Raw genomic sequence first — 20414 nt, forward strand, 5'->3', positions numbered from 1 at the left:
CTTCCTCGTGGACATTCATCTTGATTTTAAAGTTAGCCAAGGTCCCACATAAAAAAGAAGGAAATGAAATTATAAAATAATAATAATAGTAATAATTCGTCGTGATTTTGAAACATCGTACCAAGGCAGTGAGGACGGCGGCGAGGTGTTGTGCATGATGTTGCTGCCGAGATCAGTGTTGTCGACGCCGGCTGTGTAACCTACATACTAAAATACCACACATGAACATTGATTCACCCTATTTTTTTTTTCTATTTTAGAGTCCGAATTTTAATGTAGTGATGAAAGAAAATTAGTGGCTGGGTAATTTGTATTAAGATCAAGTGAAGAAGGTAGAGGTGAGGGACCCCCCCATCCATGCCTCTACTCCACCTACCCTTGAGTCCCCGTCCTCCCTCATGTGGCAACACTGACGGAGGTCGATGTTCACGGGAGAGACTCAAATGAATTCCTCCGAACCAAGAGAGCCTATCCTTCCTTCCTTCCTTCCTTCCTTCCTTCTGGCACACCCACACCCCTGTTTCTCTTCCTCCACGACCCACCTCAACCTACCACTATCGTGGCTGGTGACGCAACGGGAGGGGGCGTAAGGAGGTGTAAGGAAAAAAATAATGTTTTGTAAGAGTTGTACAAGTGTGTATAGCGGGTTGGTGAGGGTGGACGGGCCTGGGTGATGGTTGGTTGGTTGGTGGTGGTGGTGTTTAGTGGCGCAACCATACCAGGAACACCGTGCCGTCGTCACCTTCACTTCTTGGTAGTGTCATGCATTCACTCACTCACTCATCAACCTTCCCGAGACGCCGCCCCTATCCATTATTTTTCTATCCCTCGTGTAGTCAGGTGGAGACACATTCCACTGGATAATTAAAGGAATGTCACTAAAGCCCAAGAATTCGTAAAGATTCACTTTATCTCTTCCTTGTCTGAGTTTATTGGAGACGTTATTGATGTATTTCTTAGTTATTTTATTGACAGAATCCTTATTGATGTGTTTCTGCATATTTTATTGATGGGATTTTTATTGATGTTTATTTTAATACACAGACTGTAAACAAGATGGTGGAGGAAGACAAGAGACGGGAGTAAATGTAGAAAGTTTGACTGTCAGTGTTGGGAGACTAGACGCACCACACGACCTTGTCAACACAGCTGGTTCATGGTAGTTAATGGCGCTGAGGTATTTGTCACATTACACGAGATAAACCGACGAGACTAACCTAACTAAACCGACGAGACTAACCTAACTAAACCGACGAGACTAACCTAACTAAACCTACGAGACTAACCTAACTAAACCGATGAGACTAACCTAACTAAACCGACGAGACTAACCTAACTAAACCGGTGAGACTAACCTAACTAAACCGGTGAGACTAACCTAACTAAACCGATGAGACTAACCTAACTAAACCGACGAGACTAACCTAACTAAACCGACGAGACTAACCTAACTAAACCGACGAGACTAACCTAACTAAACCGACGAGACTAACCTAACTAAACTAACCTCAAAGTGATGGTTCTCTTAAACCCCGAGTCCTTACGGGTTGGGACAATGTTGATACTTAACCTCGGTACACAGAGAGACAATGTTGCCGGCAGTGTACTCGACCACCTTTCACTTCCCCGACTGTACTCAGCTGTGTCGACTCAGGGTGCCCCGGACTCTAGACAGCAACCCTCAGGACAGGAGACGGATCACGTGAAGATAAGCCTCCCTCTTAGTTTGTCTCACCATAAGATTAATCACCCTAGCGCCATCTGATAAATGCTTACCAAACCTAACCTATCTAACTTAACCTAACCTATCTCTAACTTAACCTAACCTATCTCTAACTTAACCTAACCTAACTCTGACCTAACCAAACCTTACATTAACCTAGCCATACCTAACCTAACTGTAACTTAACCTAACCTAAGCTAACAGTACCTTAAACTAAATGTAACCTAACCTAACCTAACCTAACCTAACCTAACCTAACCTAACCTACCCCCTATCCCAACGTTAAGGTGTTTAATAATCAGTTGAAATAAGCTGGGGGACTATTCTTCACGTGATTTATCCAAGGTAACGAGCACTTGTAATAAGAGCCAACATTGCGATATTAACTAATGAGTGTTTCAACCTTATCGTTATTGATGTTTCCATATTGTAACATTAATGGCGTCGTTGTCTGAGATACCTTAGTGGTGATGTTCAGTATTAGTGATGTTCAGTATTAGTGATGTTCAGTATTAGTGGTGATGTTCAGTATTAGTGATGTTCAGTATTAGTGATGTTCAGTATTAGTGGTGATGCTCAGTATTAGTGATGTTCAGTATTAGTGATGTTCAGTATTAGTGATGTTCAGTATTGGTGGTGATGTTCAGTATTAGTGGTGATGTTCAGTATTAGTGATGTTCAGTATTAGTGATGTTCAGTATTAGTGATGTTCAGTATTAGTGGTGGTGTTCAGTATTAGTGGTGGTGTTCAGTATTAGTGATGTTCAGTATTAGTGGTGGTGTTCAGTATTAGTGGTGGTGTTCAGTATTAGTGGTGGTGTTCAGTATTAGTGGTGGTGTTCAGTATTAGTGGTGTTCAGTATTAGTGGTGGTGTTCAGTATTAGTGGTGGTGTTCAGTATTAGTAGCAGTGCTCAGTATTAGTGATGACGTCATATAAACACTGAGTAACTCTCCCTGTATAATATGATTAGTTTAAGTGGACTCTATTCCTAACAAGCTCCTATCACAATGGTCAAGTGAGTTAGGGCCCAGTAGGAATCAGGTCTATTAGGACTAGGGGTCTGTTATGACTAGGGGTCTGTTATGACTAGGGGTCTGTTATGACTAGGGGTCTGTGATGACTAGGGTCTGTTAGGACTAGGGGTCTGTTAGGACTAGGGGTCTGCTAGTGCCTTTAGGGGTCTGTTAGGAATGGGGTCTCTTAGGACTAAGGGGTCTGTTAGGACTGGGTCTGTTAGGACTAGGGTCTGTTAGGACTAGGGGTCTGTTAGGACTGAGATTCCTAATAATACGACTAGGGGTCTGTACATCAGAACTAGGGGTCTGTTAGGACTAGGGGTCTCTGTTGGGACTAGGGGTCTGTTAGGACTAAGGGTCTGTTAGGACTAGGGTCTGTGTTAGAACTGTCTGTTGGGACTAGGGGTCTGTTAGGACTAGGGGTCTAATGCATCAGAACTAGGGGTCCTATTTGGACTGAACCACGTTTCAGGGGAGGATCGAGGAATATCAACAGTGGGGAGTGGGGAATAATTTGTTGAAATCTGATCAATCTCATGGGCATCTTGAGGCCATTTTGAAACCATGTGATCTTAATGTTAGGAGATATTCTGAGGTCAATAGTAATTACTCTTTTTTTACGCTACAAAATGCCGAAAGTACAATACTGCATTAAATAAAAAAGTATTGGAATCTTCTGACACCTGCAACCCTTACAAGCCGAACTTCATGGGTGAACATGACTAAAGTGAGTACAGAGAGCAACGCACACTGGTTGGAATTAGGTCAGGTCAGATGAAACGTGATCTTTTTACGTCGTGATTGGGGTGTGGGAGGGAAGAGGGTTGAAACTGAGGAAGGTTAGAGAAAGTAGAAACGGAAGAGGGACTATAATTTGGTGGGAGAAGAGAAGAGAGGGAAGAAGAGGGGTGGGGGTGAGAGAGGAAAGGTGTGAAGGTCAAATGAAAGGAAAAGGGATTAGGGAATAATGAAAGAAAAGGTAGAGTCAAGGAAACACAGATCTCTCTCTCTCTCTCTCTCTCAATTTCACACTTTAGACGTCACAAAGCGTTATTATCACAGGACACTTGACATCATTTACTTGAGGGTTGTGAAGGGAAAAGATGTTGTGATTATTTCAAGGCTCTCACACACACTTATACACACACACACACACTTATACACACACACACACACACACACCACACACCCACACCATACACCCCCCCCCTTATACACACTTACACGCACTTTTCACACACCCTAGTTTTCTACGTTAATTTTTTATGGAACAAACCAGTTTCTTTACTTATGTTTAAGACAATGATGTAAATTTGTTTGTTACAGTTTTATAAAAACAAAAAACAAAAACAAAATGTTTGTTTAATTAGTGTTTTAAGTCATTAATAAGGTTATCTGTGTTTTAATCCGGTTTAAAGGAACAATGTTGTGTGTCTTAGAACAAACGGTCTGTTTTATATATATATATATATATATATATATATATATATATATATATATATATATATATATATATATATATATATATATATATTATGGATAAACACTGTAAGGAACATAAGAACATAAGAATGGAGGAAACTGCAGCGGGCCTATTGACCCATACTGGGCAGTCCCGTTTACACCCAACCCCTATTGCTCATATAAGCATCCAACTACTCTGTTTCCAAACCAGTGTTTACCTATTTCGCGCCTAAATCTAAATTTGTCTAATTTAAAACCATTGTTACGAGTTCGCTCCTGGTTGGATAGTTTGAGTACCTTTGTAATGTCCCCTTTGTTTAGCCCTGACTTCCATTTATACACCTCTATCAGGTCGCCCCTCGCTCTACCACGTCTCTCGAGGAGTGCAAATTAAAGATGCTTTAACCTGTCTCTATACTCAAGGTTCCTAATGCCCGGGATTAGTCTTGTCATTCTCCTCTGAATTCTTCCCAAGGATTCTATATCCATTCTGTAATACGGTGACCAGAACTGAACTGCGTAATCCAGGTGAGGTCTCACAAGCGCAAGATGTAATCTTAAGATGACCTCGCTAGTCTTGTAACTAACACTCATTTGTATGAACCCAAGTACTTTATTAGCCTTGTTACGAGCAAAAACACATTGTTTACTTGGCTTAAGGTTCCTACTTATCATTACTCCTAAATCTCTCTCGTAGTCGGATTTCTCTATGGCATCGTTGTTCATCTGGTATCTGGTTTCCCTGATACCAGATGAACAACGATGTATGTGTGTGTGTAATATTAATAATAATTAACGGTTTATTGAAAAAGTTCTGCAGCCCGAAGGCTGAAAATATACATTGGACATAAATGACTTATTACATACATTGGTGGTTTAACAAAAGCTTTCATTAGAGAAAGGTAAAGGAACATACAGTGAACATACAGATTAATGTTTACAGTGGAGGTCACGTAGATCTTGTACGCTGAGGTGTTGAACAGCAGACACGTTGTGTAGTAACTCCCTCACAGATGGTGTTATGAGGGGCCTGACGTGGTGTAGTAATTCCCTCACAGGTGGTGTTATGAGGGGCATCACGTGGTGTAGTAATTCCCTCACAGGTGGTGTTATGAGGGGCATCACGTGGTGTAGTAATTCTCTCACAGATGGTGTTATGAGGAACCTCACATGATGCTGTAGCAACTCATTCACTACGTCGTGTCGTAGCATCATGGGAACACCACATGGGCTGGTGTCACCTCACTCGCTCAAGTGAGTGAGGTGTGGTCCCAGGCCTCCCTATCGTGGACGGATTAACACACAGCTGGTATTGTTGAGTCTCAGGGTCAGTTATCACTGGGTACCTGGGACCTCACTGTGTGAAGGTTAGCTTGGGTACGACTCAGCTGTTACTGTCGAATTGTTTTTCACTGACTTAAGCACTGTTCAACACTATTCAACACTGGTTCCATTCCTTTCCTAAATGAAATAGTAACTTCTGGCGAGAACTTACTGATGTTCCGGTGGGGAGGAGGGATTCAGGGGAGGGAGCTGGTATAGGCCAACATAACAGTTGACCTGGCTGCTCCCAGAGGAGCGCCAGGTACGTCTTGACCCTTCGGTGGTCAAGGATGATGTGTGTGTGTGTGTGTGTGTGTGTGTGAAGTTAAGAGACATCTTAAGTGACAGGTGTTAAGTAAAGTAGCAAGTATTAAGTGACAGGTGTTAAGTAAAGTGACAGGTGTTAAGCAAAGTTGCAGGTGTTAAGTGACAGGTATTAAGTAAAGTAGCAGGTGTTAAGTGACAGGTGTTAAGTAAAGTAGCAGGTGTTAAGTGACAGGTGTTGGAGGTGTGAGTGTTGTGCCCTTACGCAAAATGTGGTTGGCTGTAATCTTGAAAGCTCACCCAGCAAATCTATTTTTTGACCAGAGAAGTGAGGTGTGTTGGAGCCTCGTGTGGTGTGTAGCCTCACCTCACCTACCGTACCTCTCCTCACCTCACGTACCTCACCTCGCCTACCGTACCTCACGTCACCTCATCTCACCTCACTTCACCTACCAAGCCTCATAGACCTCACATCAGCTGACCTACAGTCACCTCACCAGAATGTATGGGGAACCTTTTTAGTAATTTGCAACGTCCTCAACAGTGACTCAATCGATTCTTAAAACATTTTTCTCAAGTCTCCTCCCTCCCCTTCTCCCCCCTCCCTTACCCCTCCCCTCTCCCCGCGTCGTGAGATAACAGGGTGTTGGTTAGAGGTGTTATCGTCTGGAGAGATGGAGATAACAGTAACATACATCTCTCTCTCTCTCTCTCCCTCGATGAAACGACATATGTGATAACTCTTGTGTTTACCTGGCCATAAAGGTGATCTTGTTAACCCCGCCCCACCCCATGAGATCGAGGAACAACTTTTTTTTATTATTGTTTCTGCTGGCTCTAAAACTTGAATGAATATCACCACCACTACCACACACATCCACCTCAACTACCACTACTACCACCACCCCACACACATCCACCACCACCGCACCCACATCCACCTCAACCGCCACCACCACCACCTACATCCACACCACCACCACCCCACACACACATCCCACCTCAACCACCACCACCTACATCCCACACCACCACCACCCCCACACACATCCCATCTCAACCACCACCACTACCCCCACACACACACACAAACACAAGTCCCCCAGGCTGTGTGCTGATGAGAGGGAGGTCAGTGGAAAGGTCTGTGGGAGAGAGATCGTGGGTGAGGGAGCAGACTAAATGGTGGGAAGAGATCGTGATGGAGGATGGGTCGTGGTGGGGAGAATCGTAGATGAATGCATTGGTGGGAGGTCGTGGAGATGGGTCGTGGTGGGGAGGTCTGTGATGGAGGATGGAGTCGTGGTGGGGGAGGGTCATGATGGAGGATGGGTCGTGGTGGGGGAGATCGTGATGGAGGAGGTCGTGATGGAGGATGCTCAGATGCGTGGTGGGGGAGGGGGTCGTGATGGAGGATGGGTCGTGGTGGGGGGAGGGTCGTGATGGAGGATGGGTCGTGGTGGGGGAGGGGTCGTAGTGATGGAGGATGGGTCGTGGTGGGGAGGGGTCGTGATGGAGGATGGGTCGTGGTGGGGGAGGAGGGTGTAGCAATTATACTTATTTATACCCTAATTATATCAATATTTTATTCCTTTTTTTTGTAATTCTCTTTCTTATTTCTTTTTCTACTCATTTTCCTTACTTTAATCAACCATTTCTTTCTTTCTTTAATTCGTATTCTTACAGTTTTATCATTTCTCTTCGTCTTTATTCGTTTGTTCTTTCTTAACATTTACACGGGGTGAGTAAGGAGGTGGGGAAGAATGCGGGTGAGGGGAAGAGGAAGAGAGAGAGAGAGAGAGAGAGAGAGAGAGAGAGAATATGTTAGCTCCCCCGTCCATGTGGTCAGCCGCCACATTGGGGGTCGGTTGGGAGAGAGGAGACAGGAGAAGAGAATATAAACTGGATGAATGGAGAAGAAGGAGGAGTGTATGAAAGAAAATTAACAGTCAATACCTCACTACATAAATTTATCATACAGGTATTTTAAGCGTCTGGTTCATATTCATTTACCTTCACTTGATTATAATAACTCAATGTGTATTTTCACTTATTTAGGTTAGGTTAGGTTACACAAATCTCTTAAAACACATCATTATTTACTCTAAAAACATGACGTTATTACAATGGAGCAATCTGGACCGAGGTTGGGCTTATGGAGACGTGGGAGGGTCGTGGGGGAGGTAGAAGGTCGTGTGGAAGGAGGGTCGTGTGGGGAGTGAGAGGAGTCGTATGGGAGTAGTCATGATAGGAGGGAGGGGTCGTGATGGAGGGTTCATGGGGGGAGAGCGATCGTCTGGGAGGTGTAGTGATGGAGGGGGAGGTGGTCGTGTGGGAGGAGAGGAGTCGTCTAGGAGGGGTCGTGATTGGAGGAAAGGTTTGTGATGGAGGGTTCATGGGGGAGAGCGATCGTCTGGGAGGCGTAGTGATGGAGGGGGAGGTGGTCGTGTTCGAGAAAAGTCGTCTTAGAGGGGTCGTGTTCGAGAGGAGATGAGTCGTCTTAAAGGGGTCGTGATAGGGGGGAAAGGGGATGGGGGAGGGGGCGTATAAGGTAGGTAAGTGTAAGCCAACCTGGGCACATTATTACTGGCAAGGGCAGAGCCATACCTTGCCTTGTCATAGCACCGACTGCATCCATGACCACAGTTGTGACTTGGTCGAGTTACCTTGATGTACTTTCACTCTTATGTTCTCTTGTTTAGTGTTCTGTTCGGTGTTATCTTGTTCAGTGTTGTTCGACGTTCTTTTGTTCAGTGTTTTCTTTTGTTATCCTGTTCAGTGTTCTGTTCGGTGTTATCTTGTTCAGTGTTCTGTTCGATGTTCTCTTGTTCAGTGTTGTTCGACGTTCTTTTGTTCAGTGTTTTCTTTTGTTCTCTTGTTCAGTGTTCTGTTCGATGTTCTCTTGTTCAGTGTTCGTGTTCTGTTCTTCTACTTGTTTTCCTCTTTGTTTTTTATTTGTTTGTTTGCGTTATTGTTTCTTCTTGTTTGTTGTTGTTATTGTTGGTTATTTTTTTTTTATTCCTGTTATTTTTTTCTCTATTACTATTTTTGTCCTATTTCTTCTCTAGTACTATTTTGTCTTATTATTTTCTTCTCTATAACCATTTTTCCCTAATATTTCACTACGTACTTATATAATTGTCTTGCCTGGTTGAGTCACTCGTCTGCCTCTGGCCACACGACAGGGTTACTGAGTCATCCTGAGTCACCTGTCTGTCTGGAGGGAGGAAAGGAAGGAAGGAAGGAAGGAAGGAAGGAAGGAAGGAAGGGAGAGGATGATATTAGGATGGATAGATAGAAGGAAGAAATGAAGGAGGGGAGGGAGGGTTTGTAAGAATTAAAGGGGAGGGATGGAAATATGAGGGAGAATGGAAGGAGGGGGTGTTGGGGAAGGATGGAGGGAAGGAAAGAGGGAGGGAGAGAGGGAGGGAGGATGTAGAAGGTATACTGTGGTTAACATCATGTCTGTAGTTCTTATTATATATAAAAGTTGTCCTTAAAGAAGTGTGTGTGTGTGTGTGTGTGTGTGTGTGTGTGTGTGTTTGTGTGTGTGTGTGTGTGTGTGTGTGTGTGTGTGTGTGTGTGTGTGTGTGTGTGTGTGTGTGTGTGTGTGTGTGTGTGTGTGTGTGTGTGTGTGTGTGGACTATATACGTATACGAGGATTAAACATGTGGGGCCGTGTATGCAAGGGGAAGCGATGATGTTGCTGCGGAAAAGCACCCACAAGGGGGGGAGGGGAGTATGCATACAAAGGATGGGTGTATGTCTGTCTGGAACACGCACACACACACACAGGACTAATGTGTATGGGTATACAATTAGGGGTGTATATAAAATCACTTAATATTGCATTCTGTATAAGCAGGTCCATACAAATGTGTGTGTGTGTGTGTGTGTGTGTGTGTGTGTGTGTGTGTGTGTGTGTGTGTGTGTGTGTGAAAATCCCAGTCCTTAGTAAAATTTAGTAAATTATGTAAGAGGATAGCCTGATGCTAGTTTAAATGTATATCTTTAATACTTCATTCACGGCATTCACTATGGGGTGGGATGGGAGGGGTGACGATACACAGAGTTAATATATATGTATTTATACTGGTGTTTATAGCGTGTATGACCTAGTCCATACAGTGAGGTGGTGAGTCGTAGCGTGAGATAGTGTATAGTGAGGGGAGGGGGCGAGGTGGAGAGCGGGGGCGGGGGAGGAGAGAGTGGGAGACGGGAGGGAGGGGGAAGGGGGCGGTTGTGGCAGGTGTCCGGGCAGTCTAGACATCGGAGCCCGCAGACAGAACCCGCCAGACAGCGGCGGCGGCTGAGGCACGAGTGGGGAGGGGGGGACGGAGTGGGTGAGAGGGGTGGGGAGTAGACCACTCAATATTTACCATTGTGAGAGGAAGTGCACAATAATACGTCATACAAATAGACGCATTACTGGTGTTTTTTTACTTGTTTATTGTTGTTGTTGTTTGTTGAGGTATAATACAGTGTAGTGAGTGTGTTTGTTATAATGATATTGGTGTGTGTGTGTTATAATGATAGTGGTGTGTTTGTGTTATAATGATAGTGGTGTGTTTGTTATAATGATAGTGGTGTGTTTGTTATAATGATAGTGGTGTGTTTGTGTTATAATGATAGTGGTGTGTTTGTTATAATGATAGTGGTGTGTTTGTTATAATGATATTGGTGTGTGTGTTATAATGATAGTGGTGTGTTTGTGTTATAATGATAGTGGTGTGTTTGTTATAATGATAGTGGTGTGTTTGTTATAATGATAGTGGTATGTGTGTGTGTGTTATAATGATAGTGTGTGTGTGTGTTATAATGATAGTGGTGTGTGTGTGTTATAATGATGTGGTGTGTGTTGTGTTATAATGATGTGGTGTGTGTGTTATAATGATAGTGGTGTGTTTATGTTATAATGATAGTGGTGTGTGTGTGTGTTATAATGATGAGTGGTGTGTGTGTGTGTTATATTGATAGTGGTGTGTGTGTGTTATAATGATAGTGGTGTGTTTGTGTTATAATGATTGGTGTGTGTGTTATAATGATGGTGGTGTTTGTGTTATAATGATAGTGGTGTGTTTGTGTTATATATGATAGTGGTGTGTGTTATAATGATAGTGGTGTGTTTGTGTTATAATGATAGTGGTGTGTTTGTGTTATAATGATAGTGGTGTGTGTGTTATAATGATGTGGTGTGTGTGTGTGTAATTGTGTTTGTGTTATAATGTGTGTGTGTGTGTTATAATGATAGTGGTGTGTTTGTGTTATAATGATAGTGGTGTGTGTGTTATAATGATAGTGGTGTGTTTGTGTTATAATGATAGTGGTGTGTGTGTTATAATGATAGTGGTGTGTTTGTGTTATAATGATAGTGGTGTGTTTGTGTTATAATGATAGTGGTGTGTGTTATAATGATAGTGGTGTGTTTGTGTTATAATGATGGTGGTGTGTTTGTTATAATGATATTGTGGTTTTTTTAAGAATTTTTGAAAATGTTAATAATTATTTTGTGGTGAAAGATATTGGAGGAGTTACAGACTTGTTGACTTTATAGTTATGAGTTACAGCCTTGTGATGAGAGAGAGTGTGGGAGGGTGGTAAGGTGCGAGAGTGTGGGGAGGTGGTAAGGTGCGAGAGAGTGTGGGAGGTGGCAAGGTGCAAGAGTGTGGGGGATGGGTGGTAGGTGCGAGTGTGGGGATGGGTGGCAAGGTGCGAGTGGGAGGTGGTAAGGTGCGAGTGGGGGGTGGTGGTGCGAGAGGTGTGTGGGGTGGGTGAGTGGGGGGAAGGGTGGGGTGCAAGAGTGTGGGGGGTGGCAGTGCGAGGTGGGGGGGTGTGGGTGCAGGTGTGGGGGAGGTAGCAATGTGCAGGTGGGAGGTGGCAAGGTGCGAGTGGGGGGAGGTGGGAAGGTGCAGGTGTGGGGGGTGGCAAGGTGCTAGGTGTGGGGAGGTGGCAAGGTGCGAGGTGTGGGGGGGGTGGCAAGGTGCAGAGTGTGGGGGGAGTGGCAATGTGCGAGTGGGGGAACGGTGGCAATGTGCGAGTGGGGTGGTGTGCGTGGTGGCGAGAGTGTGAGAATGTGCGAGGTGGGGGGTGGCAATGTGTGCGAGAGTGGGGGGTGGCAAGGTGCGGAGTGTGGGGGAGGGTGGCAAGGTGCAGAGTGGGTGTGTGGGGTGGGTGGCAGCAGGTGGGGGTGTGTGCGTGAGTGGGGGGTAGCAAGGTGCGAGTGTGGGGAGGGTGGCAATGTGCGAGAGGGTGGCTATGTGCGAGTGGGGAGGGTGGCAAGGTGCAGGTGTGGGGGGTGGGTGGAAAGGTGCAGTGTGTGTGGGGGGGAGGTGCAGGTGCGAGTGGGGGAGGGTGGCAGGTGCAGGAGTGTGGGGGTGGGTGGAAGGTGCAGGTGTGTGTGTGGGGGGGGTGGCAATGTGCGAGGTGTGGGGCAGGGTGGCAAGGTGCAAGAGTGTGGGGAGGTGGCAAGGTGCGAGTGTGTGTGGGAAGGTGGTGTGCGAGTGTGGGGATGGGTGGCAAGGTGCAGTGTGGGGGGGTGGCAAGGTGCAGTGTGGTGGAAGGGTGGCAAGGTGCGAGAGTGCGGGGGAAGGGTGGCAAGGTTGCGAGTGTGTGTGGGGGACGATGGCAAGGTGTGAGAGTATGGGAAGGGTGGCAAGGTGCGAGTGAGTGTGTGGGGAGCGTGCCAAGGTGCGAGTGTGTATTTGGGGAGGGGGTTATGAGTGTGTTTGTGTGTGTGTATAGGTGGATGAGTGTGTGGGGAGAGGAGTGGGGTGCGGGAAGTGTATGGTATCATGATATCAGTAAGGTGGGGGAAGGTGTGCCTACCACTGCCACAGTATCCAGTGGAAGGCCACACCGTAAATATGTCACACACACACACACACACACATCTGGTCTTTAACATGACTGGTGCGGTTTTGCGACTGCATGTCAGTAATGTTGAGAGGAGGAGCTGCTGCGTTAGTGCGTGCGTGCGTGCATGCGAGGGCTAGGCGGTGTCCGTGCGTGTGTGCGTGCGCGAGCTGGGAGTCGGATGCGAGAGAGGGGTTAGGGCGGGCGATGCGCACGAGGACCTGGACGAGTGTCACTACCCCCATGACCTAGCAGGGCCGCCTGCAGCAGGACAGACAAGAAAGCGGCCAGGAGGAGTGTGTGCAGACGGCGGCGGGAGCTCCTGGCACCCACGGCGGCTATGGCGGTGGCTGGGCCAATAAAAAATGGCGGTGAGCGTGTGTGGGTCCGCCGCCGCGCGGCCGCACCGCTGCCACTCAGTCAGTCGCGCCGCCGATCTCAGCAGGGCTATACGCGCTGCTCCGCCGTCTTGTCACCGCCACTGCCTCAACCTCCAGCCTGCCGCTTCCGTCTACCCGGGTGGTGGTAGGGCATAGTGGAGCCGGCGCAACGCCTCCATTCCCACCACCGCCGCTGTCTCCGTCTCTACCACCACCAACATTTCCACCACCAGTAACACCACACTACCAACAGTGTATCACACAGTCCAAGAAGATCTGCCAGTGTGTCCCAGAGTGGCTGCCAAATAGCTCGCCACGGTGCCTCGACAACGCCTAGTATCCACCACCACCACCACCACCGCCGCCGTCACCGCCACCACTACCACCACCACTACTACCACCACCTTCACCTCCCTCAAAAGAACCACCGTCGCCTCCTATCCACCAGCAGTAGTTCCTTCACCAACACGGCGCTCCTCCAACACAGCCGCCAAGATGTGGAACAGCGTGACCGAGTGCTGTTTAAGGATCGCCAACCACTTCTCACGGAGGAAGAGTGTACGATGCTTCTGTTGTCTCGTACTGGAGTGTGTGTGCCTGCCTCAACCTTTGCATGCCTGCTTTCAACATGTTAACTAAATGGATTAAGTGAAAATAATAATAAATATATTATATATATATATATATATATATATATATATATATATATATATATATATATATATATATATATATATATATATATATATATATATATATATATATATATATATATATATATATAAATATAAATATAAATATATATATATATATATATATTATAAATGTGATAAAAGAATAACGCCACCCAGTGTGTGTGGAGGCGGATGTGTCACACACACACACGCAAAAGTTTCATCGAGTAGCGTGCACTATCTTTCGTCCTTGTGCACGCCAATCCAGCCCGTCCCGTGCACAGTGCTCGACACGTACATGGTGTGCACCAGTGAGGAGGTCTTGACTGGTTGGTACCTCGACTGCGCTGCGCATGTGAGTCGACGAGGGCGGGCTATTTGCAACCAGTAATATAGTGGCCTCGTGCATTCGCCAGCTGGCTCTTAACAACAACAAGGGCGTATGTGTCTAAAGTGCCTCCAAGGACGAAAATGCTGTTTCTGAGCTCGTAAAACTCGACTACTTGGGCCCATATCTGACCTGTGTCATTTTTAGTTTCCTATTGCCCAGGAATTAAGAGCCGCAATGATACTTTTCTTCATTCTTAATTCTTTTCTTTGTAAAACATTTTGAGTCAAGATTTCTTCAAGTTCACTTTATTTAGTTTCTTTTTTATTGATATTTTGATCGAGTCGGTGTAGTGAAGAAAAAAAAAGGAAGTGAAAATGAAAGTGTTTGAAGTGAATCGTGAGTGTGTGAGGTGGCCGAATTTTTTAGAAAGGGACGAACAGCAGGTAATGTGAATCTGTTTTAATTTGTCACAGTTTTTAAAGACCTGTAAACTTTTATCTGGTTGTTGGTGGATGTGGTGATGCTGCTCTCAAGAATAATCTCAAGGTTGTTCAGTACTCCCACCACCACATACTGTCTCCTTCACCACATCCAGTTCGACCACACACACACACACACACACACACACACAGTCAGTCAGTCAGTCAGTCAAACAACCACCACACCCACCACCACAACTAGTCCAACCACCACTACGACCACCACACCCACCCACCCACCCACCACACCCACCCACCACACAACAGTCCAGCCACCACTACGACACCACCCACCACTTGCACACACCACCACAACCAGTCAACCACCACTAGAGCCACCACACCCCACCCACACAACCAGTCCAACCACCAACACATCCACCAACACATTCACCACAACTTCTTCAACCACTACCACACCCACCCACCACAACCAGTCCAACCACCATCACAACCAGTTCAACCATCACCACACCCACCACAACTAGTCCATCCTCCACCACACTAACCACAACTAGTTCAACCACCACACAACCAGCCCAACCATTGCCACAACGAGTTCATCTGCCGCCACACCCACCATAACCAGTTCAACAACCACCACAGCCAGTCCAACCACCACTACAACCACCACCACAACCAGTCAACTACCATCACATCCACCACAACCAGTCCAATCACCACCACAGCTACTACAAATTGTTCAACCACTACCACATCCACCACAACTAGTTCAACCACCATCACAACCAGTCCAACTACCACCACGACCAGTCGAACAACCACCACAACCTGACCAATCAACACTATGTTAGGCGGTGTCAGTATTTACCACCATTTTACCACAATGTCAACTGCCATCACTCCCACCATAGCAACCTCCACTACCACCCCAGTCTCTACCACCATCAATTCCGCTTCTTTGCCACCACTATTTCACCTAATTTGCCTGCCACCAATAGCCCTACTGTCTACTACCATTATTCCACACCACTGTCTGCCACCACTACCTCACTATTGTCTGCCACCACTACCTCACTATTGTCTACCACCACAACTTCACACTATTGTCTGCCACCAATAACATTAAAGTTTTCTTTCTCACACTATTGTCTGCCACCAGTGCCCACCACTACCCCCTTGTATCTGACACCAATAAAACTATAGTTTGCCACCACCACCTCACCATTGTCTGCCACCAATTACACTATGGTCTGCCACCAATAACACTATGGTCTGCCATCAATAACACTATGGTCTGCCACCAATAACACTATGGTCTGCCACCAATAACACTATGGTCTGCCATCAATAACACTATGGTCTGCCATCAATAACACTATGGTCTGCCATACTATGATCTGACTGTGCTATGCTCTGGTCTGCCACCAATAATTTTTCTTATACCACTAACAACTATGGTCTGCCACCAATAACACTATGGTCTGCCACCAATAACACTATTGGCTGCCACAATAACACTATGGTCTGCCGCGCTTATATGGTCTGCCAATAACTATGGTCTGCACCAATAACACTATTAGCTGCCACCACTACCTCACTCTTTCGTCTACCACCACTACCCCACACACTTGCCTCCTAACCACTACCTCACTATTAGCTGCCACCACAACCCTATGCACAGCGTAAGTACCACCATCACCATTTTTACCAACATTACCAACATTATTACCAACATTACCACCACCTCCATCATTAATACCAACAGTATTGCCACCATTACCCCTACTTGTCCTATTGCCATCACCACTATTATTGCCACCTTCACCACCATCAGTACTAACATTTCTACGACTACCACTATCACCACCAGTGAGACCGATACAGCCACCACAGTACCACCAATAGTTACCACCCCCAGTACCACCCATAGAGCCACCCACTGCCACCACCACAGTTTCACCCATAGTGCCACCACCACCTGTACCACCCTTAGTGCCAACACCACCATCAGTGCCACCACAGTACCACCAATAGTGCCACACCACCAGTACCATCCTTAGTGCTACGCAACCAGTACCACCCATGAGTGCCACCACCCCCAGTACCATGGTGCCACCACAACTAGTACCACCAACACCACCATCAGTGCCACCAGTACCACTCATAGTGCCACCACAGCCAGTACCACCCATAGTGCCACCACCACCACTCCTAGTGCCACCACAACCAGTATACCACCCATGGTGCCACCCGACCAGTAACACCCATAGTGCACCACCACCACTCATAGTGCCACCACTACCAGTACCACTCATAGTGCCACCACCACCACTCATAGTGCCACAACCAGTGCCACTCATCAGTGCCACCACAGCCAGTACCACCCATGGTGCCACCACCACCTGTACCCACCAAGTGCCCACCACCACCACTCTGTAGTGCCACCACTACCAGTACCACTCATAGTGCCACCACGACCACTCTAGTGCTACCACAACCAGTACCACCTCATAGTGCCACCACAACCAGTACCACCCATAGTGCCACCACCACAACTAGTACCACCAACACCACCATCAGTGCCACCCTACCAGTACCACCCCGTCGTGCCACCACCACCACTCATAGTGCCACCACAACCAGTACCACCCATAGTGCCACCACCACCTGTACCCTTAGTGCGCCACCACCAGTACCACCCATGGTGCCACCACTAAAGTAACATCCATAGTGCCACCACCACCAGTACTACCCAGGTGCCAACACCACCATCCAACGTGCCACCAGTACACCGATGGTGCCAATACCACCAGAACCAACCATAGTGCCACCACAGCAGCCCACCCACACAACCAGTGCCACCCATAGTGCCACCACCACCACCAGTACCACCCATAATACCACCATCACCACCAGTACCACCCATAGTGCCTCCCACCACCAGTACCACCCTGGTGCCAATACCTCCTGCCCACCCATAGTGCCACTACCACCAGTTCACCCATAGTGCCATCACCACCAGTACCATCCATAGTGCCATCACCACCAGTACCACCCATGGTGCCACCATCACCAGTTCACCCATAGTGCCACCCCAATCACCATAGTACCACCACCACCTCAGTCCCACCACAGTACCACCACACAACCAGTGCCACCCATAGTGCCACCATCAGTACCACCATAGTGCCACCATCACCAGTTCCACCATAGTGCTACCACAAGTACCACCCATAGTACCACCACCACCTCCAGTACCACCCAAAGTGCCACCACCACAGGCTACCCATGGTGCCACCACTACAGTACCACCAAAGTGCCACCACCACAGTACCACCAATAGTGTCTCACCACAGTACCACCTATGGTTTCACCACCACAGGCTCACCCATGGCCACCACCAGTACCACCCATAGTGCCACCACCACAGTACACCCCATGGTTTCACTACCACAGTTACCACCCATAGTGCCACCACTACAGTACCACCATGGTGCCACCACCACAGTACCACCCATAGTACCACCACCACCAATTCTGCTCACTTGGTTACCCATGGTGCACCACCACAGTACCACCACCACAGTACCACCCATGGTGCCACCACCACCAGTTCCACCCATGGTACCCACCACCACCTATAGTGCCACCACCACAGTTCCATCCATAGTGCCACCACCACAGGTACACCTATGGTGCCACCACCACAGTACCACCCATAGTGCCACCACCACCAGTACCACCCTTAGTACCCACCACCACCTGGTGCCACCACCACAGTACCACCTTTGGTGCCACCACCGCAGTACCACCCATAGTGCCACCACCACCAGTACCACCCATAGTACCACCACCCATAGTGCCACCACCACAGTACCACCTTTAGTGCCACCTCCACAGTACCACCATAGTGCCACCACCACCAATACCACCCATGGTACCACCACCACCTATAGTGCCACCACCAGTACCACCCATAGTGCCACCACCACCTGTACCACCCATAGTACCACCACCACAGTTCCACAATAGTGCTACCACCACAGTACCACCCATAGTGCCACCCACAGTACCACCTTAAGTGCCACCACCACCGTACCACCCATGGTGCCACCACCACCAGTACCACCCATAGTGCCACTACCAGTACCATAGTGCCACCACCACAGTACCACCTTAGGTGCACCACCACCGTACCACCATAGTGCCACCACCACAGTACCACCCATAGCACCACCACCACCACCACCTATAGTGCCCACCACACAGTACCACCAACAGTACCACCACCACAGTACCCTCATAGTACCACCACCACAGTACCACCATAGCGCCACCACCACAGTACCACCCATAGTACCACCACCCTCTACCACCCATATTGCCACCACCACAGTACCACCCATAGTACCACCACCACCACAGTACCACCCATGTACCACCACCACCACAGTACCACCACACAGTGCCACCCATAGTACCACCACCACCAGTATCATCCATTGTCCCACCACCACAGTACCACCCATAGTACCATCACTACAGTACCACCCATAGTGACCACCACCACCGGTGCACCACACAGTAGTGCCACCATCACCAGTACCACCCATAGCGTACCACCACCACAGTACCACCCTGGTGCCACCACCACCAGTACCACCCATGGTGCCACCACCACCAGTACCACCCATAGTACCATCACTACAGTACCACCCGAGTTGCCACCACCACAGTACCACCCATAGTGCCACCACCACCAGTACCACCCATAGTACCATCACTACAGTACCACCCATAGTACCACCACCACAGTACCACCCATGGTGCCACCACCACCAGTACCACCCATAGTGCCACCACCACCAGTACACCCCATAGTGCCACCACCACAGTGCCACCCATAGTGCCACCACCACCAGTGCCACCCATAGTGCCACCACCACCAGTGCCACCCATAGTGCCACCACCACCAGTTACCACCCATAGTACCATCACTACAGTACCACCCATAGTACCACCACCACAGTACCACCCATAGTGCCACCACCAATGCCACCCGCCAGTGCCACCACCACCAGTGCCACCCATAGTACCACCACCACAGTACCACCCATAGTACCACCACCACAGTACCACCCATAGTGCCACCACCACCAGTACCACCGCCTGGTGCCACCACCACAGTACCACCCATGGTACCACCACCACAGTGACCACCCATGGTGCCACCACCACCAGTACCACCCCATTACCATCACTGCAGTACCCATAGTGCCACCACCACAGTACCACCCATGGTGCCACCACCACCAGTGCCACCCAAGTACCACCACCACCAGTACTTCTCATAGTGCCACCACCAGTACCACCCATAGTACCATCACCATGCCCCACTGGTGCCACCACCACAGTACCACCCATAGTGCCACCACCACCAGTACCACCATAGTACACCGCCACCTATAGTGCCACCACCACCTGTCCCACCCAGGTGCCACCACCACAGTACCACCCATAGTGCCACCACCACCAGTACCACCCATAGTACATCCTAGTACCACCACCACAGTACCACCCATAGTGCCACCAGCCACCTGTACCACCATAGTGCCACCACCACCTTTATCACCCATAGTGCCACCACCACAGTACCACCCATAGTGCCACCACCACAGTACCACCCATAGTACCATCACTACAGTACCACCCATAGTACCACCACCACAGTACCACCCATAGTCCCACCACCACCTATAGTGCCACCACCACCAGTACCACCCATAGTGCCACCACCACAGTACCACCCATGGTACACTACCACCTATAGTGCCACCACCACAGTACCACTACCACCGGTGCCACCACCACGTGCCACCACCACCTATAATGACACCACCACCAGTACCACCCATAGTACCACTACCACCTAGTGCACCACCAC

The 20414-nt window shown here is 48.1% G+C and overlaps 1 protein-coding gene across 3 annotated transcripts in view; it reads left to right on the top strand.

The window, feature by feature from the left end:
- Positions 1–20414, top strand: part of LOC121856564 — a 71127-nt gene that overhangs the window by 21196 nt on the left and 29517 nt on the right. The window contains exon 1 of one of the 3 annotated variants that reach the window (XM_042352175.1): positions 12635–13580. The exons of the other annotated variants lie outside the window; for them this stretch is intronic. Coding sequence (XP_042208109.1) covers positions 13518–13580 — 63 coding nt within the window. The 5' untranslated portion in view covers positions 12635–13517. Of the gene's footprint in view, positions 1–12634; positions 13581–20414 lie in introns of those variants that run through there. 3 annotated transcript variants of the gene reach the window in all.

The sequence above is a fragment of the Homarus americanus genome, unplaced genomic scaffold (genome assembly GCF_018991925.1).
Source record: "Homarus americanus isolate GMGI-L3 unplaced genomic scaffold, GMGI_Hamer_2.0 scaffold17532, whole genome shotgun sequence".
Classification (NCBI taxonomy): domain Eukaryota; kingdom Metazoa; phylum Arthropoda; class Malacostraca; order Decapoda; family Nephropidae; genus Homarus; species Homarus americanus.